Here is a 22,382-nt window from a genome sequence, read left to right on the forward strand (position 1 = left end):
TGCAGTTGGAGTGACAAATGGTTTCAAGGTGAAGGTGGGGTTACATCAGGGATCAGCTTTGAGCCCCTTCTTGTTTGCAATGGTGATGAACATGTTGACAGATGAGGTCAGGCAGGAGGCTCCATGGACCATGATGTTTGCAGTTACATTGTAATCTGTGGTGAGAGTAGAGAGCAGGTGGAAGAGAATCTGGAGAGGTGGAGGTTTGCACTGGAGAGGAGAGGAATGAAGGTCAGTAGAGACAATACGGAATACAGATCAGAGGGACAGTGAAGGTGGAGCAGTTGGAGATAAAGCCAGAGAGGCCAGGTTGAGATGGTTTGGACATGTGTTGAGGAGGAATAGTGGATATATTGGGCAAAGAATGTTGGAGGTGGAGCTGCCGGGTAGAAGGAGAAGAGGTAGACCTCAGAGAAGGTTTATGGATGTAGTGAAGGTGGACATGGAGATGGTTGGTGTAAAAGTAGAGGAGGCAGTGGATAGGGCAAGATGGAGGCAGATGATCCGCTGTGGCGACCCCTAAATGGAGCAGCCGAAAGAAGAAGAAGAAGAAGAAGAAGAAAAGAAGAGTTGGACATGGCATGTAAACACTGTTAAATATTGTAACGTCTTGGAAATAAATTAATTTTCATATGTCCTCCTTTCCATTTTACTGCAGTTTAGCTTCACCTAAGCACACTGAAATTTAAGGGGATGTTTTTCGCCTTGACTCTTTTTGAGGCATATTACAAGGCAGCCAATCAGACCAGAGGTTATGTATGCAGTCATATGAAAGTTGGGGCATCCCCGGTCCAAAGATGTTTAATTGATTTTCTAAGTGAAAATAAGTACAAATCTTTTACAGACAACAAACTTAGCAGAAAATGCTACATTTAGGGTTGGACATATAGGTGGTATGTTAACTTGTATAGAAAATCAATGTGTAATTTGACATTAAATTGGGTGGTCAGTTGTATGTATTGCATGTGACTGTGTATTAGTCGTAAAGGCGAAGTAAGAATAATAGCCAATATAATTCTAAAGGATAAAGATGAATAATGATAATTCTAATTAACGATTCCAAGAATTTTTGGAACGTAAAAGAACAAAGACATCATGACCTGACCTCTGGGGGGAAATAAAATACAAGGAAATTATAGAATATGATCAATAATTCTAATAAAATGTAATATAACGCTGCTATCAGACAAAAACCTTGTATCTCCAAAATGGTAACTTTACAGGAGAAGGAAAAAACACACTCCGCTTTTAATGTAAGTCAATGGAACCAGACATTTTTCCAGGTCATTTTGGGCTGTTTCTTTTGTTCTATTAATCTCGAGATTTGCACACAATGTAAAGGACAGTAGGTATTTTTATGTTAAAACTTTATGTAAATTATGTTAAAAACTGACATAAACAAAAACAAAATAGAGATGGGAGGTTTTGGTCTGACGAAAGCAATAATATAATATAATATAATATAATATAATATAATATAATATAATATAATATAATATAATATAATATAATGATTGAAGCGAGAGATAGGAGGTGTTGAGAAAGTAGTACTGTCTTTCACATCTCTATCAGTTCAAGTAAAATTGTCTGCCTCATAAACAAACACCCTCACAGGACACACACATACTTCCACACACACATCTGGTAATTATGTCCTCATACTATCACTGAAACACAAATACCAGGCAGTCTATTCTACTTAAGAGCAATTACAGTCTGACACACAACCATTAGATGTTCCCTCTCCCACACACACATACGTACTTGTCTACCATACCAAAGCTATAAATGCTATACTTTTTCCTAGTTGATGTTTGGAGGCTTGTAGACTGAGCTCATTAGACTACACACTGAAGAAAAGATGCACTGAAATAACTTGATTCAAATCTATATCTTAATTTAACAAAATAAAGTTTATTACATCAATACAACTTTGTTCTTTGGTTAACTGACATTTATCTGACATCAGTAACTGTGTTGATGTAATGCATTTGAATACCATAAATTCAGTGCATCCCTTTTTCAGAGTACAGTATATTAGTAAAGACTGCTGTAGCAAGAGCAGGGGGCAAGGAGGACAGAGAGAGAGAGAGAGAGAGAGAGAGAGAGAGAGACGGAGAGAGAGGCAGAGAGAGAGAGACGGAGAGAGAGAGAGAGAGCGAGAGAGAGAGAGACGGAGAGAGAGACAGAGAGAGAGACGGAGAGAGAGAGAGAGAGAGAGAGAGAGAGAGAGAGAGAGAGGGTGGAAAACGAATGCAGCCTAGTCTACCATTTTTTGGCACCCATCACCATACGCTCTGTGTAGAAGGTGCCAGAAGCTCATCTCTGCCAACCTCTCTCCCTCTGATCCTTTCTTTCGCTCCCGCTTTTTTTCTTTTCACCCCATTCTCCTTCTCTTTCTCAGGGGGCTCAACCCCAGCCTCACCCTCGCTGCTACGATGTGGCCGAGTCTTTCTGACGCAACAATTAAGGCTGTTAAACATGGGCAGAAATGTAACAATGTGTCAAGAAAATCATTTCCCACTTTTCTCTTTGCTGCTTTTACAGACGATTCAGGTTTCTAATTCTCACTCTCACACTTTCATTCCCTCGTTTCTCTTACTTTCTCTGACCCTCTCTCTTCACTCTTGCTCCCTCTCTCCTCACACTGAAGGTTTCCAAGCATGGCACCCATTGAGCAGTAGTGTATTTTATCAGCAGGACTGTAGATTCATCTCAGCACCCTTAGCTGTAATTATTCTCTATTAGGTCACTTACAAAGACTGCTTATCGCTAAAGCTTCTTTTTTTAGAGGACTGTATCTTTGAGAAATCCATTAATCCTTAAAAATATATATATATATATATTTTAACCTTTAAGAAATATATGGGCCAGTTTCCCAGTCAGACCCAGATTGGGCTTAAACCAAGACTAAAATGAATTTTCAGTGGTGATTTAAACTGGCACTGCAGTTCTGTCTAAGAATAGGTGTAATCCCTGTCTGGATGATTCTGTTTGTCCAAAAGTTTGGGGGCGGGGGGGTGGGCTTCACCTCTCCAGCCAGTGCTTGGCATTGGGCATGGTGACCTTGGATGTGGAAATTATGTGAACTATGTATGCGAAATTGAATGCTTGTGTCAGTAATTGGTGCACCTGAAAGTTATTGAATTCAGAACACAATAGACTTCTGGACACTTTTGGACGTTTAATGTACTTTATACACATATACCCAGCATAGATCAATCCATTACCATGAGTAACAGTGGAAAACTGTTTTATTTTCAGTAAAACAAATTACACAGTACAGTATTAGAAAATAGTAGAATATTTATTGTGGTATGCTTTTATGGGTTAAGAGAGTAATCAGATTTTTTTCTTTAATAATCCAAGCAGAGGGAGGCTGGGTTGCATTCTTGTCTGGAGATAAGCCTCAGTGTTGAGGAATGTTGTGTTTTAATGTCTTGTCATGATGTTAACTAGGGGTAGCTGTGTTTGTCCTTTTCACATATGCCCAAATGAACTTTTAAAGGAACACTTTTATGAGTAATACTACTGTTGCTATATTTCATATTATATTATTATTTGTTGTTATATTATGCTAATAGGTGGCTTCTAACTTGACCTTTCATCATTAGGCTCATCACCATGTTTGAATGAGTGATGTTTCTGCATATTTCTGATATATCTATTAGTTGAAATGTTTGTTTTAAAATTTGAAAAACAGGGATCAAGATATTGGAAGGAGTGCCTCAAACACACGCAGAGGTTTATTTTTAAGGTGCATAAGTATTACAAGTGGGAGACCCTCCAGGCTTTCTAGGCCTTCAAAGAAGGCCTAATTATTTGTATGAGATTAAAAAAAATATATACGTATCAGTTTAGTCTGTTTTATATAATAAAATCATCAAGGATGTGAGATTGACCACTAACATAATTAGGAAGTGACGGTGGAATTAACCAAGTGCAATTTGGTTTCCAATGGGTGGGATCAACTTTGTGGAGAAGAAAAAAAAACATTGCTCTAGGCCTTCTGGAAGTCCTAGATGTGTCTCTGACTGTGACTACAAATGGTAGCCTGACCAGTGGGTTTCAGTCAGTTGTTAGAAATGGAAAATAGTGGCAGCAGCTTCTAGCCAGGGCTCTTTATACTGAAGTTACAGTGAAGCCGCTACCGATTAACAGCTCAAAATTAAACAAATTAAAAAATTTGCAAGCTTCAGAGGTCTATGTTTTGTCTGGAAGGGCCAGCGACCATGTGAATCGCCATTAGCTTAGCTCGAACATACTGTTAGAGTATATTTGGGGTTGTAGCAGAAATTTATATATGTATTATATATATGGCCCATCATAGTCATGGTATGTATCCAAAACAGAGTTAGGACCGCTCCCACACACACATAAACACACAGAAACACACACACACACACACACACAAACCATTCTCATTTAAGAGCAGGATAAGAGGAAGAGGCATGATGAAGTAATCCTTTCTGGTGTATCTTACAGCATGTGAAAGGAGAGAAGGCGTATGCTGAAGGGGACTCTGTGTGTGTGTGAGTGTGTGTGTAGTCACAGACAACAGGAGAACAGAAACAACAGAAAGACAGAGAGAGAATCAGTGCTGGCTGGCGTCGGTGTGAAGAAACAGGCTGGGAAGAGAGTTTGGACGTGGATGTAGGCCACTAGGCTCTGTGTGAAAAACACAGCGAAGATGACGAGGAGGAGGAGGAGGAGGTGGAGGAAAAGAACAGGGGATGAGAGGGTTGGGGATGCTGAAGAGTGTGTGTTCGTTCTTGTGGATTTTTAGTATGAAAATGTTGACTTTGTTGTAAAACCAGAGATAAACAGGGCTGATTTAAAGGGCCAGCAAAATGATCCTGACTTTGTAAATTGCTTTTACAGTTTATTTTTCTTTCACTGAAACTCAAAAATCCGTTCTTTTTTGGTTACTGAGGTTAAGATTCAGGTTAGGTTTAAAGTTACGCTTTAGTAAATTCTTATTACGTATAGATACGTTTATACACACATATGGGACCTGTTATTGTTTCAAATATGTGCTTATAAAAATGTATATCTGTGCGTGTGATTTTCTCAGTAATAATGGTTAACAAGTCACAGCTTCACAGAGCGTTGCTCGTAGTTACAGGGGCAGCATCTTTTCTCTTTTTGAAACAAAAAAACAACGTCCCCCCCCAACACACACACACACAAACACACACACACACCACCCTCAAGGAAAGGAGAGCCTATTTGTTTACATAGATAACAGGGTGATGCAGGGAAAGAGAAGGAAAGAAAGAGGCAGGTGGAGGGTACATGAGAATTAGAGTGAAAGGAGATAGTGTGGCTGCAAGTGTGTGAGACAGAAAGCCTTGTGTGTGTTTAAACAAAGTGATTGTGTGTGTTTTTGTTTACATACAAGAGAAGCTCCTTGTGGATAACCAGCATAATGACCTAACATACAAAGACGGCTGTTACGTATGCAGAGGTTGACCGTGGCAGGATTCCACTGTAGGTTGGCCACTTGCTTTGGAGTTTGTTTTTTTACAGTGTGTATATGATCAAGACATTTTGGCCACTAATTCTTAAAGAGCTTATATCATGGAAATCCATATTTTTTACTATAAAAATATAAAAATAGCAGTTTGCTGTTGATCTAAACCTAGATAAGGTTTCAGAATGAAGCATTCACTCTCCTATATGTACAGTCCAGATATGGATGCTAAGTTGCAGAAATAGATCATTTTGCATTCATTGTTCTTGTGATGGTATAAATCCACCTATTCAGCTCACTGTAGCTTAGCCCCACCCATTCATATTGAAGTTACAAAGAGTGTTTTCAGCCTGGACTGCTTTTGGAAAGAGTCACAATACAGAAGCAGCCAGTCAGCTCGGTTGTATTTGCATACATCCTTCTTAAAGGTACAGTAACAAAAACACTTTTTTCTAAATCTGGGGGGTTAAATGAGTGTTTATGTCTGCATGTATGTGTGTGTGTGTGTGTGTGTGTGTGTGTGTGTGTGTGTGTGTGTGTGTGTGTTGTCTGGTCTCTGGTTGCCCTGACAGGATAGTATGGCATGCACGGTCAGTGATACTGAGTCCAGATGATAGTACCAGTTTATCACAGAGTATGTGTCAGTGTGTGTGTGTCAGTGTGTGTGTGTGTGTGTGTGTGTGTGTGTGTGTGTGTGTGTGTGTGTGTGTGTGTGCGCGTGGGTACACACCGGTTTGCCAGTGGGACTTGGGTGCAAACTAGCCGCTAATTCCTCCAATCACGCCTTCAGTGAGTGTAAATTCAGTAAATGGTTTGGATGAAGGACAGTTGATTCAACTTCAGCAGCTTTTTTATCTCGTTTACAGACGCAGCACTGGGCTAAACCATTTTACTGTCACAAGAGATAATCACAGAGCGGCATGCTTTCAAAGATTAATTGATTTTACGATTCCTCACTATTCCCTGTTGCTTAAAAGATGTTTTTTAATTCTTTCCAAAAAAATGTGTTAAACTGTAGTTCAAAGAGAATTCAAACCATTTAAGCCTTGTTTTTATATGTGTGTTTGTTTCTGTACAAAATGAGAAAAATCTCTTTGTGGATAATCTATCTTCCCACATGAAACACCCGTCCCTCACATATGTTTTATGTTTTTAGTAATCATTGTAATTTCTTTTAAAAGCAGTGCACTGTAAGTGTAGAAAGTAGGACTGAATATCTCAGCACCAGTACAGTCTTAGAAATTCCAAGATTATTTCATGTTTGGAAAAGAAAATTGTAGAACTTCTCAATTAGTAATAAGCTGGTGAGGATCATTCCGGCAAATCAACAACAAAAAGACACCAACAAATAAGCATGTGCTCAGCAGCTCCGCCCCCACAACCCCATTCCTTGTCCATTATTGTCTTTGATTTAGGCTGGTGCCATGGCGACCAAGTGGTGTCCCAGTAAACCTTGCTTGGGCTGTATCCAACGTGCTATGAAGGGGCAATGTCGGTCGTCATGGAGACGGTGGAACTCGGCTGTTGACATGGATGCCGTGTCCTGGAAAAGGTGTTGGGAGAGACAAGCGGCCAAAGTATTGCATTGCAAAGAGACAGAGAGATGGTTCGGAAAGATAGAAGAGAGATAGAGAAAGAGAAGGAAAGAAAGAAAAAGAGAGATATAGAGTTTATGAAGAGAGAGATAGTGAGTGGGGAAGGATTTCTGTGTTACACTAAGATCTATGCAGCATGGCGTTGCGCCCAGATTGTACTCCTACACGAAAGAGAGAGGGAGAGAGAGAGAGAGAGAGAGACAGAGCTTACTGTATATAAAATACTGTTATTTTGAGCTACAAATTCTTGTGAAATGAATATTCAGGCACATGAACTGGATTGGTGAAGCACGCTCGACCCCTCTGGGTCTCTCTCTTTTTAACCTCATCATACCTCACGTCTTGGCAGCAATACATTCATCATACATACAGATCTCATTTTCCTGCTTCTTACACACACACACACACACACACACACACACACACATATATACATATACATCACTGCTGCCAGAACAAAATCTTGTATCTCTAAAATGGTAACTTTACAGGAGAAGAAAAAACTGTCCTACTGTACTTTTAATGTAAGTCAATGGAACCAGACATATGTTTGTTTTGTTCTGTTCATCATGAAATTTATGTACAATGTAAATGACAACAGGGATTAAAATAATTATATATATATACCACATTGGTGGTAGTAAAATGGATCAGCCTATGGAACTGGAGCTTTCTGTGAGCGACTGTGTTTTCTATCACTGTATAAAAGAAGCTCCATGCTGCCTTCACTGTTGGAGGCACTGTGATTATTTTGAGTGTGTACCCTCGGGACACAATTCGTGTCACTATGAAAGCACGTATTAATAATTTGATGACAGTAGGTCATGGCAATATAACAGTGTTGCTCATGTTACTACTTTCACATGCTTATCTTAAATATAGAGCATTGAAAACAGAGCTTTAAAAAGTAGCCCATTTTATAATGTCTCTAATTGTGATGTCTTCAGTACAGATGTATGTGCTGGTAGGGTATGAATGGAGCTCAAACATTTTCAAATATGATTTTGTTTGTTGATATTTAGTTGTTCCTCCAGTGGCTCTCACACACACACACACACACACACACACACACATACACAGGTCACATGTGGAGCAGGTGATGTTTAAGACTTACTTATAAAATACACAGACATTTTTAGACTCAGTCTTTGCCTTGGCACAGAGAACGTATTACACTGATACACACATTACAGCAGAGTGTGTGTGTGTTTTAGACCCACAGCGTTGACTGTAATGCTGCAATGTTGTTAATTAATTAATTGATTAATTATTTTTTTGATTAAGTGACCCTTATTAGTCCCACAACGGGGAAATTTCACCTCCGCATTTAACCCATCCGTGAAGTGAATCACCACATACACACTAGTGAGCACACACACACACACACACACACACACACACACTAGGGGGCAGTGAGCACACTTGCCCGGAGCGGTGGGCAGCCCAATCCGCAGTGCCCGGGGAGCAGTTTGGGATTAGTTGCCTTGTCCAAGGACACCTCAGTCACATGCTGTTAGCTCTGAGGATGGAACCGGCGACCTTCTGGTTAACAGGGCCGGTTCCCCAGCCGCCAGCCCACGTTTTCTTTTGTTTTTATTTTGCTTTTTTTTTTCTTTTTGTTGAACTCTGCATGCATACTGTCGCATCCTGCTGATGGCACTGAAATCACCTCTGTGCCTTCCATCAATCTCTCTCTCTCTCTCTCTCTCTCTCTCTCTCTCTCTCTCTCTCTCTCTCTCTTTCTCTTCTCTTTCTTTCTTTCTCACTCTATCTTCCTCTCCTTTTTCTTTCTGTTTCTCAGTCTTCCTGCCTTCTTTCTCTTTACACTTCTTTTGCAGTCTTTTTCTCTCTCTTTTTCTCTTTCTCACTTTCTCTCCATCTCTTTCTCTCTCTCTCTCTCTCTCTCTCTCTGTTCTGTATCTTTTTCCGTCTCTCTTTTTTCTCTCTATCTCTGTCTAGCTCTCTGTTCTTTCTCCACCACCTTTCTCACTCTCTCTCTTTATCTGTCCCTCTCTCTTTCTTTCTCTTTTTTCTTTCGTTTTCTCAGTCTTTTTGCCTTCTCTGTCCTTACATATTGCTAGTGCTCTCTCTCTCTCTCTCTCTCTCTCTCTCTCTCTCACTCTCTCTCTCTCTCTCTCTCTGTCTGTCTGTGTGTGTTTGTGGAAAGAACATGATTTCTTTTCCTGCTCAGTGTCTGGCTAGTATTTGTTTTGGGCTTGATCTAACCAACTGACTGATTCTTACACACGCACACACACACACACACACACACACACACACACACACACGCACACACAAACGTAGAAACACATGGAACTCTTCTGTATGTCTTGGTTTATTTGTGTTTCTTTAATTCTTTGGCTCGCGTTCATCACCTAAACAAACCCAAACCTCAAATCCCTGATGCTCCTCTGGCTACAGAACGCACTGAAGCTCTAGGCCCTACCATTTCTCAACATTTGACCTGTGTTTATTTTAACTTTTCTTAAAGGTTCTGGTGTAAAAGTGGGGTTGGGATGGAAGTAACCTCATTGACACTGTGGTTTACAAAATGTCCAAACTGAAACTTTTATTTTGAACCCTTACAATTTTTTCTAAGTGTATTTTTAACTTATATTTCCATTGTAATTTGAAATGAATTATTTCTCACTTGCTTACTGAAACAAGCAGAGAAATACTGTAATGTAAATGTAGTTTATAATGTAAAGTGCAGACTCTAACATTTTAAATCATAACACAGCCGTGTTTGTAAGTAGAAGACAAGATATTTTTTTGTGATTTGAATTAGATGAAAAGTTATTGTTGTGCATAGAGTCTTGTTTAGAGTAAAGGAAAAACATCCTTTATGTTTTCCCCTTTTGTTTGACATTGTTTGACTTTCAAACAAACAGAAAAATGTCAGAAGTGCAGACTTAAATTGAGTTTAAAAGTAATTCCTTCCAAACTGTGTAATAACATTAAAATCACATGGCAAAACGACAGCAATGACATTCAACTAAAAGGTGAACATTTACTTTTGTTTTTACTTTGTTTTAAGCCAAAACGTTTGCAGTGACTTATAGCCTCTTTTAGTTAATTAGTGAGCATATTTCATTTGATGTTTTTGGAATTTTTCCTTAATAGTTTCTCTTTATTACCCTGATTATGATGTCATAACAACGCACAGCTAATAAACACCTACTTTGTGTGCTTTGGCAGTCATATAGGTCCACACTCACGCATGTGAGCACTCACCCACACACACACACACACACACACACACACACACACTACTGAGCCTCTCTGTAAAGGTTCACAGGTTTTCCCAGCATGCCCTATGGTGGCTATGTCACCTGGCTTGTTGCTTGGCAACAACTGCTGCCAAAATATCCTGCCAGTCCTGCAGATTATACTGTGGACTCATTTACAACAGAACAAATGACCAGAGATATCATAGCTGTTTTTAGTATTGTTGTTGCTGGTGTAAGATGCCTGATTGATGATTCTCAGAAAAGCTCTATAAAACTACAATGAGCTTGACCTGGCAGAGTTTACCGGCTTGGATAGTTCGAGCCTCAAGAAAGCCCTAGTGGTCAGTAGTGCGAGTGCTCTAAGATTATTTAATGGGCAAACATTTAATAACTGTGCCTCAGATGTGAAAGTTTAAAGCCAAAAGTTTGTAGACACCTGCTCATCCAGCTTTTCTTCTGAAGTCAAGAATATTTATAAGGAATTTATATCAGAGAAAGCAGTTCCACTGCTCCACAGCCCAATGCTGGGGGGTTGATAATGCTCTAGACAGCACTTAACATTGGTCATGGTGATTTCTGAAAGTTGTTTTGTGTGTATCATTTGGAAGCGAGTTAAAAAAGTCGATGTTGAATGTGATTTTGTAGATCCACTGTATAGGACTTGTATCGGCAACATGCATCTCTTACTGTCCTGTTGTGGCTCCACAACAGAGGTACAAATAACATAATCCTGCTTTGCAGTAAAAAAAAGCTCTGCTGGTTATAAAACACAGTTCTAACACAGTTTTCACAATAAATGGTTAAGAGGTTAATGCAGCCAATGACAGCTAATTCACCCTTTAACCCTGATGGTTGGTGCCAGACTGTTAGTCACAGCAATGTAGGCAACAGTCTCGCTTAGCTAGTAGCTAACAAAACGGCAAACAGAAAGATTTAAGATGAACATCGAAGGGACTTTTTTGCGTTTATAATCGAATGGTGCAGCAGGCACCATTTAAGGTGGAACGGGAAAATTTGAACAAGAAGCTGGAGAATAAGAAGCGACTTCAGCCTCGTAGAAAGTCGAACGTTGAGAAGCATTTTACAAGAAACTGTTCTGCTTCTGCGGAGCAGTTTCTGCTATAGCTGAGCTAAAGCTTAAAGCAGAGCAAAGTAAGTCTGAGTTTTCATTTCTGTTATATTTTTCAGCCTGTACTAGCACATTAACCCATACTGAGACATATTTACAGCCAAGATGGTGAAATGGACATAAAATGTTGTGGCTCCCGAGGTGGTTTGATTTTACATTTGGGACCCATGGTATAGGATTATACACTGTATATCATTAATCTTATGACCAGGCAGACACATGGCTCAATAGACAGAGAGAGATAGTGGGAATCAGAGTGAGCTTTAGTGTGTCATTGATTAGGAAATGTACTAATTGCTGGGATTACAATAACAGGTGGCGTGTGTATGTGCGTGTGTGTATGTGGGTGTGTGTCTGTCTAATCCCGGATCTCATCACCAGGTCTCGAGTTGGAGCTCTTAATCCGGAACAAAGGAAGTGCAAATGTGTAAAAGACACAAAGACACATGCACATACACACACACGCACACACACACACACACACACACACACACACACACACACACACACACACACACACACAATCTGTCTGTTTCTCTGCCTCTCTCTCTCAGGTATGGTGGCATAGGACTTGGTGTTTCTACATGGTTTTATTGCAGTGCCGGGAGGGGAGTGTGTGTGTGTGTGTGTGTGTGTGTGTGTGTGTGTGTGTGTGTGTGTGTGTGTGTGTGTGTGTGTGCGTGCGTTTGCACGTGCACATAGTCTGAGGTCATCTAAGGTAAATTCTGTTCGCAGAGTAGGTGTGGTTCTTATTCAGGAACAGCTAGCCATCTTTTACTTTTGAAAACTTGTTTTTTCTCATTTATTTTAAATGAAAGAGTAGTATAGTATGTAGTACGTAAGCATTGTTAATGTTTTATATGTACCTTTTTTGTGTCTGCTTTTATTTTCCCAAAACAGTCAATAATTTTCTATCACCTTCTTATCCATTAGTATTAAATGGAAGAATTACTTAGAAGGCTTTTTTCTGCCGCTATGCCCTTAAGACTGTTTTATGTAAATGATGTTTATTTGTCAATAGATGTAAATGACGTTTGTTGTAAAAGTTTGAACGCTTCTAGTCAAACTACATATTTTGTTGCTTTCAAAGTGAAAGTAAGTTCACACATCCTCAGCAGGGAGAACAAACTAGCATTTTACTGCATCTTTTTGTTCACAATTACTATTTATTTGCATATGTAAACATATTTTATGTTGTATTTTTCCCACTATGTTAATTTCAGCAAATAAACAGTATTTAGATGCACTTAAGTGTATTCTCTGGAGTAGATGTGTACTTATTTTCATTTTGCATGCAACTTTTTCAGCTTTTGTGTATGACTTTATGCCGTATGTCGCAAAATAAGAGAATTAAAAATGAGTCAATTTTAGCATACTACACAAAAAAAGGGAGTAAATTACAGTTTCCATAAAATGGGCCCTTTAAAACATACCATTCACTCCCCAGTCCATACAGTCCATATATGAAAATTAATCCATATACACCCAGTCAGTTTTAATGTTATTGTTTTTTGTAATGTCATAAAAACTGAATTTTTGGTATGACTTTAAAATAAGCCTACTCTTATGAAGTGTTCTTGAATGGTTTAAAATGAGTTTATTAATGGTTATTAATTAGGTCTTAAAGACCTGAAAATCATTTACAACACATAAATAAAAAGGGCAGCAGTGACCTCCTGTTTTCATAATAGTGAACCCACATTCATTTATGCAGTTAAACGTCAGATTTTGATGTTTACCGATCTTACTTTATCTTCTTCGTCAGTCGGCATTAAATCTGTCAGCTTCACCACACATTCAAGTTCATCAGATATAGCAGCTGCCTTTTGCCCGTTTTATTAATGTGTTGTAACTGCTTATTAATAATTAATGAAGTGTTTGTGACCTAAACCATTCAGAAACGCTTTATAAGGGTAGTCTTATTTTAAAGTGGTGCCGAATTTTTAATTCTAATGGCTAAAAATAAGTTGGAAAATAGTTTGATCGTGAGTGTTCTTGGTACATAAACGTACACATGTTTTAAAAGTGGACAATAAAATGTAAAATATTCCTAAAAATGTAGAATATAGGTCCTTTAAAGCTTATTACTTCTACAGTGATGATGAACAACTTTTATACTGTCTCTTTTGTAAACAACAAAAAAAGTATTTCCCAAAATTTTGGACTAGTGAATAACGCTGGAACGCTCAGAGAATTCCAGCATACTAAACATAGCACTTCCCGAATGTTCTAGAACCTGAGCTGTTGAGTTCTTCATTGACTGAATGCAGTGGTTGTTTGGACTGATTGCCTTACTAAGTCCTTCAAACTGATGTACGTCTAGGAAGGTTACATGCTCAGCCTTTTGCTAACCACATCGTGTTATTAGTGAAAGTTACAGCTTAGAGCTGTTTGGACCTGCTTCAAACCAGCCATGCAGGCCTGAGTGCGTCCCTGAGCCAGTGCTATGGTATTTTGGGCTTAACTGGCTGCAATTGAATTTCGTTGAATTGAATTCAGCTGAGCCTTAATTTGAGTTTGCACAAGCAGCGTTATGAGGAAATATGCTGAACGTAAATCTGCAGGCTGAATATTGACAAGTTATGGCTTGAAGACGGAGGGGAAAAAAGAGACGGAGAGAAACAGAGGGTGAAGCAGAGAAACACAAGGACAGACTAGTGGGGGGGTGGTCTGAGTTGAAGAAGAAAATGAAAAGTGTTAGAAAGAGTGTTCGAGGGGTATGAGCAGGAAAGAGAGATAGAGAACATAGGAGAAAAAGACTGAGACAGAGGAAAGAGGGAGGGAAAGAGGAGTTGCGTGTGTCTCTGTATGTGTGTGTTTGGGTTTTTTGAGGTCACAGTGCAGAATATCACACTGGAATGTGGAATGCTGAAACACTGCCAATGCAAACACACACACACACACACATACACACACACCAGCTCCTCGACTCTTTGAGTCCTCTTTTTGTTATGAAAAATGTGATTCATTTGATTCATAAAATCATCCAATCAATACAATTCAACAAGAATTCCAGTTGAGTGAACTGTTTCAGTGAAATGATTGGGACACCCCAAATTGTTATACCCAAAATGTTCAGAGTTCAGCGAGTGGAGGCCAAGGACCTCAGACCCACTGTCTAGAACTGGTCCAAAGTCACTCGTTTTGATACCATATCAGAATTAATTTGAATAAAGTTGAGAATATCTGGATTTTTCACTAGCTGCTCTTCTGCTATGCCATGTGTTACTAAATTGCAGCTAGAAATCAGCTACTTCCATAGAAAAACTTCAGTTGCTTGAAATTACATGAAAGTAGATTTCATGTGAGCTGCGTAATATAAAGCATCCGGCAACTCTTTTAGAACTCAACAGTGGCGGCAAGCTTCTCAACTTTGTGAAATAAGTTTCGTCAAGCGGTCAGTCGAAGCACCAATAGTGCGGCACGCGATCATGTTGAGCGCCACTTTCAATGAATGATTTAATCAGATAATTGGGCAAGAAGATTCAGAAGTTTATTAGGTGTTAAAAAGGAGATCCTCCTGACTGACTTCGTGCAAAGTGATAGTTTTCCTTTTTTTGATATCCTGGAATTCTCATAATCAAACCACAAATGATAACAGTTACTGTTTGTATCAGCGTTTATTCTTCTGGGTTTTTTTTCTGCTGTTATTGTGATCTGCATGGCTTATTATCATACATTTTTATTATTATACATTATACAGAGATTCCTTTGAGGCCCAAAACATGGACATGACTGCAGAAGGATGACAGGGTGAACGATGCATCAAGTACAGTTGTAATAGCTACTTGAACATACATTTTCAAAGGATTAAGACAAAACAGGTTAAAAAGTCAAATGTATAGTAAGTAAAGCCAGGCTGTGGTATTTTTTCAGAAGGTGTTTTTGTCTCTGTCTCTCTCTGTTTCTCTCTAGATCATTATTTGTAATAAAATTACTTCTTACTCAGTTTAATTTAGATTTCACAAAAGTTCTACATAGGCTGTCATATTAGAAGAGCAGGCTAGCTAGGCGTACCAGTTTTATGTCGCACACAGTTCTTTGGACAGGCAGCGTCATAAATAAATGTGCATCATTTTTTTTTAATATATGCACTAACTGCACTAACTTTGTGAGGTTTCAGCTAAGGGTGTTTGAAGTTTGTCTAGGGTTTGTGAAGAATTTGGAATGATCAAAATGCACCAGCGAAACGGCAGTGCCATGTTTAAAAAAGGAATTGGAAGGGAAAAAATACATAATTAATTAATCATTAAATAATGAATTTATAAATGAATAGTGGACTGACATCCATTTAGCTACTTATTACTAGCCACGTTTATACGCAGCCTAATAATCCGTTAATAATCCGACTAATAGCTCAATTGGAATAGAACACGTCCAAATAAACACCTCAATCGGACTAGTCTAGTCCGATCGAGGCCATTCGGAATACAATTTCTATCCGATCTAAATAATCCATTAAATAGAAGAATATTAGCCGTGTAAATGCCTGAATCCGATTACACTCCCATTGGAACGTGTAAGAACGTTCTGCGCATGCGTGGCGCATCACAGCGAAAGGTTTATACCGTTCAGCATGGCGGAGCTGAAACTGGTCTGCAGAGGAGACGAGGTTCATACTCTGAGCTTTAAAAGACGGACGTCCAACTTCTGTTTCTCAGAGCACGACGTCTTCCTCTCGCCGCTTCCTTCGTAAGTACAGGTGAAGGACGTGTTTCTGAGTCTGACGTCAGTTTAAAGCCATTAAAAACACAAGCGCACCGACTGGACCTCACGGGATGCTTGCTGTCATGGTAACGTTCCCGCTCCTGGTTTTATTAGGCACAATTAATTGTATCATGCCATTTAATAGACATTTTTCTTCCTATACTTTTCAAAATGTTGTGGCTTTAGTTTGCCACTAAAATTTCTTCTGAGTTTTTATTAAATCACCGTGCACCAGTAGAGAAAAAGTTATTAACTATTAATTAACGTTAATTATATAATAAACAACACCCTCCCACCACCCCCACCTATCTTGAAGAGAAGACACTGAGAGACAGCTCAGAGACCCTCCCCAGGAATGATTTTCACAGTGCGGAAAGAAAATGAGATATCTTTTCTGATTCACCTTGACTTTAGTGTTTTTTCGTACCAGCGTTTTCACATTCAGGCCTTGAATCCATTTTCCATCCAGTGCTGGATATTATATTCAGTGGTAGTTAATTACACTGTAATTACACTGTTCATGTGAATGAATAGCCACCTAAATGATTTCAAATTTCGAGACTAAAAACTATATTCATTGGGTACTTTTGAAATTTTGAAATTTGAATTGAATTTAGATTTTTGTTAGATCTTCAGAATATACAGCTGTAATTGTTACATAGTGGCTGGTCCACACAGTCCTGTGCTGTTCCTTTACAGGATTAAATGAAACCTACTTTGACTCATTATTAACTCATCTGTACAAGAGTACTTATTCAAATACATCCCTCAACACATAGACACACCACACAGATACATATTCCCTCACTTAGGTGTCACTGATGCGTGATCTTTCCCCCTTTCTTGTCATGACTTAGATACATTTTTATACATTTGAAAAAGCCGGGGCTGAACACCTTTAAGGAATCAGAAAAGATAAAAAAAAATAAAAAGAATGGGGAAAAAACTCCCTTCCTGCCAAGAAAATGTTCCGCGTGTCCTTAATGTTAAGGCCAAAGAGAAATAAGAGTCAGAAAGCACATTTGCTATTAATTTAACTTTTCTGAGAGCAAGCTGTGAACCAGCAGGGTCCCGGACAGGTAGGGAGGGATGAAGAATGAGAGAAAGAGAGAGAGAACAGGGAGGGGAGGTCTTTAACGTGAAAATTGCTTGGCCAGAAATGATTGCATGTGTGTTTTGTGCATGTGTGTGTGTGTGTGAGAGAGAGCGAGAGAGAGAGACAGAGAGAGAGAGAGAGAGAGAGAGAGAGAGAGAGACAGCGAGAGCGCGAGAGAGAAAGGAACTAGAGTCGATAAAGCAGTTCTTGGCATAACATTAAATGTGAATATTGTATATCGCTGCTGTCGGAAGAAAACCTTGTATCTCCATTCTTGTCGTTTTTCAGTTTTTTACATAGTTTGAAAGTTCCTGTTGTCCTTTACATTCCGTGTAAACTTCATGATGAATGGACCAAAAGAAATCCGGTTCCATTGACTTCCATTAAAGTAAAGTAGTTTTTTTTCTGTCTGCTGTGAAGTTACCATTTTGGAGATACAAGGTTTTCTTCCGACAGCAGCAATATGTAAGAAATAAATTAGAGAAAGGGATTCAGATAATTCTGTCCTAATTGTTACCAGAATTTGATTTAGATTAATTTATCATTCATTCATAGTAGCTGGAAAATTATAGCAATTAACAATTGTTAACAATTTAAAGTAAATTAAAATTACTGTAAAGATTATATATATATATATATATATATATATATATATATATATATATATATATATATATATACATACATACATAAATACATACATACGTGTGTGTGTGTGTGTGTGTGTGTGTGTGTGTGTGTGTGTAAAAGTATCTGTCAGTGATTACTTTTCTCTGTCAGTTGAGGATGAGGCTGACTTTCCATACTTGTCATTCCCTCTGTCCCACAGAGAGAGGAATAAGAGAACTCTACAGCTGAGAAAGATATTACTCCATGCGTGAGACTGGCAGGTATTAGCATGTGTGTGAGTGAATGATCTAATGCTTGACCATGAGCAGCTCCTTAAACTGCAGGGAGCCACTAGCACCACAAGACTCCTAGTCTGATTTTATATATATTATATACTTATATATTTTATACTGCCTGGGTCAACTATAGTGCAAAATTATTGCAAAATAAATTGTTTTTCAGTTTATTATTGTGAAATAAAAGCGTCACCTATCTTCTGTTTCATCACTCACTAAAGAGTTCCAAACTACATCCAGAAGCAACATCAGCACAACAATTGCTTCATGAAATGGGTTGACATGGATGTGGAGCTGCACGTAAGCCTAAGCTCACTATGTGCAATGCCAAGTGTCAGCTGGAGTGGTGTAAAGCATGCCATCACTGAATTCTGGAAGAGTGGGAACCTGGTCTCTAGAGTAATGACTCATGCTTGACTGGCAGTCTGATAGATGAATCTTTGCCAGGATAAGGCTACCATGCCAGTAGAAGGCTACCATGGCAGTAAATTTGGTAGAGGAGAGATGTTGGTCTAGGTCTTTGATTCCAGAGTTTGGGCTAGGCCAACTTCCAGTGAGGGGTTACATCAATGCTACAGCAAAGACATTTTAGATAGTTATATGCTTAAGTTTGGGGAAGGCCCTTTTCTTGTTCCAGCAGGACTGTGCCCCAGCCACAGAAGAAAGCCCTTAAAGCCAGGTTTTGACAAGTTTGATGTGAAGGAACTCCAGTGGTCTGCACAGAGCCCCAACCTGAACACTACGGATGAACTGGAATGTTCAATACAGGTGTATGTGAGTGTGTGGGTGTGTGTACACATATATATGTATACACACACAACACCTGATTATTAAGATTAAGATAAGAGACCCTTATTAGTCCCCACAACAGGGAAATTTCACCTGGCATTTAACCCATCCATTAAGTAAAACACCACATACACACTAGTGAGCACACCCACACTAGGGGAAAGTGAGCACACTTGCCTGGAGCGGTAGGCAGCCCTATCCGCAGTGTCCGGGGAGCAGTTGGGGGTTAGGTGTCTTGCTCAAGGACACCTCAGTCATGTTCTGTCGGCTCTGGGGTTCAAATCGGTGACCTTCTGGTCACGGCGCCCTAACCTCCAGCTCATGAATGTTTAATTTAATGTTTAATAAATAGTTTTTTTGCATTTAATTTTTTGATATATTGTAATTTTACAAGCAAAAGCACAGTTACTGCCAAGATTTTAAAATGGGCAGTAATATATTGTTTGGATTTTAACTGTAAGGGGAATTTGTATAGCAAATACAGATGAAGTAAGAGTGAACTGAGTGGGACAGAAAAACACGATGCATTAATGTGATGGTCAGCTGCCCCTAATCAGAGCGAGTTTTCTCCTGGGTCTTTGTGTATGTGTGTCTGTATATGTGTGTGTTTGTCTCAGCTGTGTCCTCCACTGACTATGTCATGCGGTTCTGTTGGACACATGGGGTCATCCCCTGGACTGCTGCCGCACACACACATCTGTTTTCTTGTGCTGTCTCTGTAAGTAGGCCAATATTAAAGCAAATTACACTGTATGTCCAAATGTTTGTAGACACCTGCTCATTCAGTATTTTTTCTAAAATCAAAGGTATTAAAAGTAATATATATATTTTATAGACTTTGACAAAATGATCATGAATTGACAGCTAGTGCTGATTTTCAGAATTTTTAATCATTATTATTACATTTTTTGTTCATTTTTACCTTTTTGTGTGTTACCTGTATTTGGTTAGAAAAAGAAGCCACCACAGTCCAGTTCACAGACGATTTCTGTTTTTATTGGAAAACATTTACATTTTCACCTTGGTTTAATACCAGGAGTCCATGATGCGCCTCATGCTCATGAACCTCATACCGCCCCAGTCCCTGAAGCTCCTGTACTCTCCAGGGCCAAAGTACCACATCCTTCCCCTGTAGTGGGGATGCTCATACATGAGCCAGTGGCCATCAAACACGTGGCAGGACATGCACCCGTTGGACCATTGATAACGATCCATGAAAGAGTCACAGTCATCGCTCATCTCCATCATCTGACCCATGAAGTTCTCCCTCTCATAAACCCTCATTCTGTAGGATCCTCTGTGCTGTTTTGGGAAGAGAACTAAATAAGATAATCTTGCAAAGCACAACAAAAAGCAGCACATAGGGCTCCCTCTCTCTCTGAGCTCATGATGATTTGATTTGTTGTGATTACAGTTCTTGAGGAAATTATTTAGCGTGTCATGCAATCTCAGATAGCCTGAGAATTGTATTTTGGCCAAAACATCAGTGTCTACTTCATAGAATATTGTTCTAATGAATTTAGCAGTTGAATCTCCACCTTCAGATGAATCAGGAGATGTCTCTACATCTGTATAATACAGTATGTTGGTAATCTTACCATGGGGATCATGCGGCAGGACCTGATGCAGTTGTTGTATCCCCACATGCTCATGTAGTCAGCGTACTCGCCCCTCCTCATGAAGTACTGGTTGCCCATGTAGTTGGGGCGGTCGTAGACCATCCAGCAGCCGCTCTCCACTCTGCAGGAGTGGCAGCGGCTCAGATAGGAGAACATATCAGAGCAGTCGCCGCTGCACTCATAGGAGCGGCCTTGGAAGTTCCTGTCCTCATAGAAGATAACCTGTTTCGGGAAAATGTAAACAAATCAGCAACTCTGTTGCATAATTACACATACTTATCCCCTTAACCTGCCAGGGGCCTGTATGCTGGCTCACACCACAGTACCTTAACTACATAACTTAAGTCTTAAGTCTCAAAGTAGCTGATATAAGCATGCAGGAGTTAAATTGTCTTTGATCAGAAAAGCATTTTCCTTTTTTTTTTCTTAATTAAATTAGTTTTAATCCTTTAAACCCTAACACAGACCATATGTGGGTCTCCAATTTAATTCATCACCCTCATCATGTATCAGTTTCATAGTAGTAACTGACTAACTATCTAATAGCACTCAATAGCAAATAAATAGCTGTTTACTGCTGTTGCTGTGGTGCTTGCTTACCCTGCCCATGGTCACGATGCGTGTGTCTGTCCCGTATGTTGGAGCAGTTGCCTGTTGGTGAACTGACATCGAGCATCGTTTAACCCCTTGCATTTATACCTGGCTAAACTCAAAGAGCATGTGCCTCCTATTGTAAAAACTCCTGACCAAGCAGCATAGCACCCAGAAGCGCTTAGACTTTTTTTGCTTTTGCTACATTTCCATCATTTCCATGTGACTCGGTATCCAGAAGACTTTAGAATGGGCCCCGTAGGCAAGACAATGCGTCTGTGCCTTTAAAAGAAATGCATTCTTTTGGCCCATAGGCACACTATATACTGTGACCCCTACTGGTTTTGTTATGTCTGCGACACGTGAGTGACCTTTGTCTCGTTGTCAGCGACTGCTGTGTTTAAGCATCATGACCCCTCTGTGTGTTTGGGATCCACTGACCTGTGTTGGCAGAAACAGAACATACAATGAATATATATATATATACTCATGAAACATGTATAATGAATTACATGGCAGCAGCCTAATTTTAGCACTGAATTGCTCCACTGATCCGTATCAATCATAACCACTTCTAGTTAATAGAACTGCTGGATATTTTATTGTTTATTTCCATCATTCAGCTCATTTTTCTATTCCGAAATACACTTACTATGACCATGTGACTGAATTCAGCATCAATGCTTCAGAGAGGATTGCTGCCTTTGATGCTTAATGAGTATTATGCATTTATGGAAAATTCAGACGATTAAGCCTCTGAAGTCTACAAGTAGTACTGTTACTTTGCTATACAATGCAATGTAATTGCTTAATTACAAAATTAGTTCAATAATTATGCAATGAATTGTATTCACTTTTGATTTACATTCAGCATTGGCAGGTTTGATCCTGCAATATTAGTTTTATTGTTGAAAAAGAATAAAAGCATGGCAGCAATGTATAGGTTGCTTTTCAACCTATTCCAAGCATAATTAAATGTCACCTCTTTCTTGCAATCTCAGATTTGATCAGGTTTGAAAGTGTAGAACCCACACTGTTGACAGTCTCTACTTGTTTGAGTGATCTGAGTGAAAAATGATACAACATGCCTTTTTTATTATGCAGCTTCCAAGATGGAATTTGCCTTAACGACATAAAAGACAGTGATGTTAATAGAGTTCAACAATATAACACAGTTCTTACTGCATTTATTCAGACTGACAGTTCAAACTTCATCATAATTAATTGGTTAATATGTAAACGAAGTCA

At 39.2% G+C, this 22,382-nt stretch overlaps 2 protein-coding genes across 12 annotated transcripts in view; one reads left to right on the forward strand and one right to left on the reverse strand.

Annotated features, from left to right (window-relative positions):
• LOC108441182 (nuclear factor 1 X-type-like) overlaps nt 1–22,382 on the forward strand; it is a 167,801-nt gene that overhangs the window by 70,985 nt on the left and 74,434 nt on the right. The gene's annotated exons all lie outside the window — the stretch shown is intronic.
• The window catches only part of LOC108441183 (gamma-crystallin M2-like), a 4,714-nt gene continuing 2,230 nt past the window's right edge, over nt 19,899–22,382 (reverse strand). The window contains exons 1-3 of one of the 2 annotated variants that reach the window (XM_017720572.2): nt 21,144–21,152; nt 20,523–20,765; nt 19,899–20,226 (exon numbers count right to left, since the gene is read on the reverse strand). In XM_017720572.2, the coding sequence (XP_017576061.1) occupies nt 19,951–20,226; nt 20,523–20,765; nt 21,144–21,152 (528 nt within the window). In that variant the 3' untranslated portion in view covers nt 19,899–19,950. Of the gene's footprint in view, nt 20,227–20,522; nt 20,766–21,143; nt 21,153–22,382 lie in introns of those variants that run through there. The other variant, XM_037543820.1, reaches the window with a different exon arrangement.

The sequence above is a fragment of the Pygocentrus nattereri genome, chromosome 12 (genome assembly GCF_015220715.1).
Source record: "Pygocentrus nattereri isolate fPygNat1 chromosome 12, fPygNat1.pri, whole genome shotgun sequence".
NCBI lineage: Eukaryota > Metazoa > Chordata > Actinopteri > Characiformes > Serrasalmidae > Pygocentrus > Pygocentrus nattereri.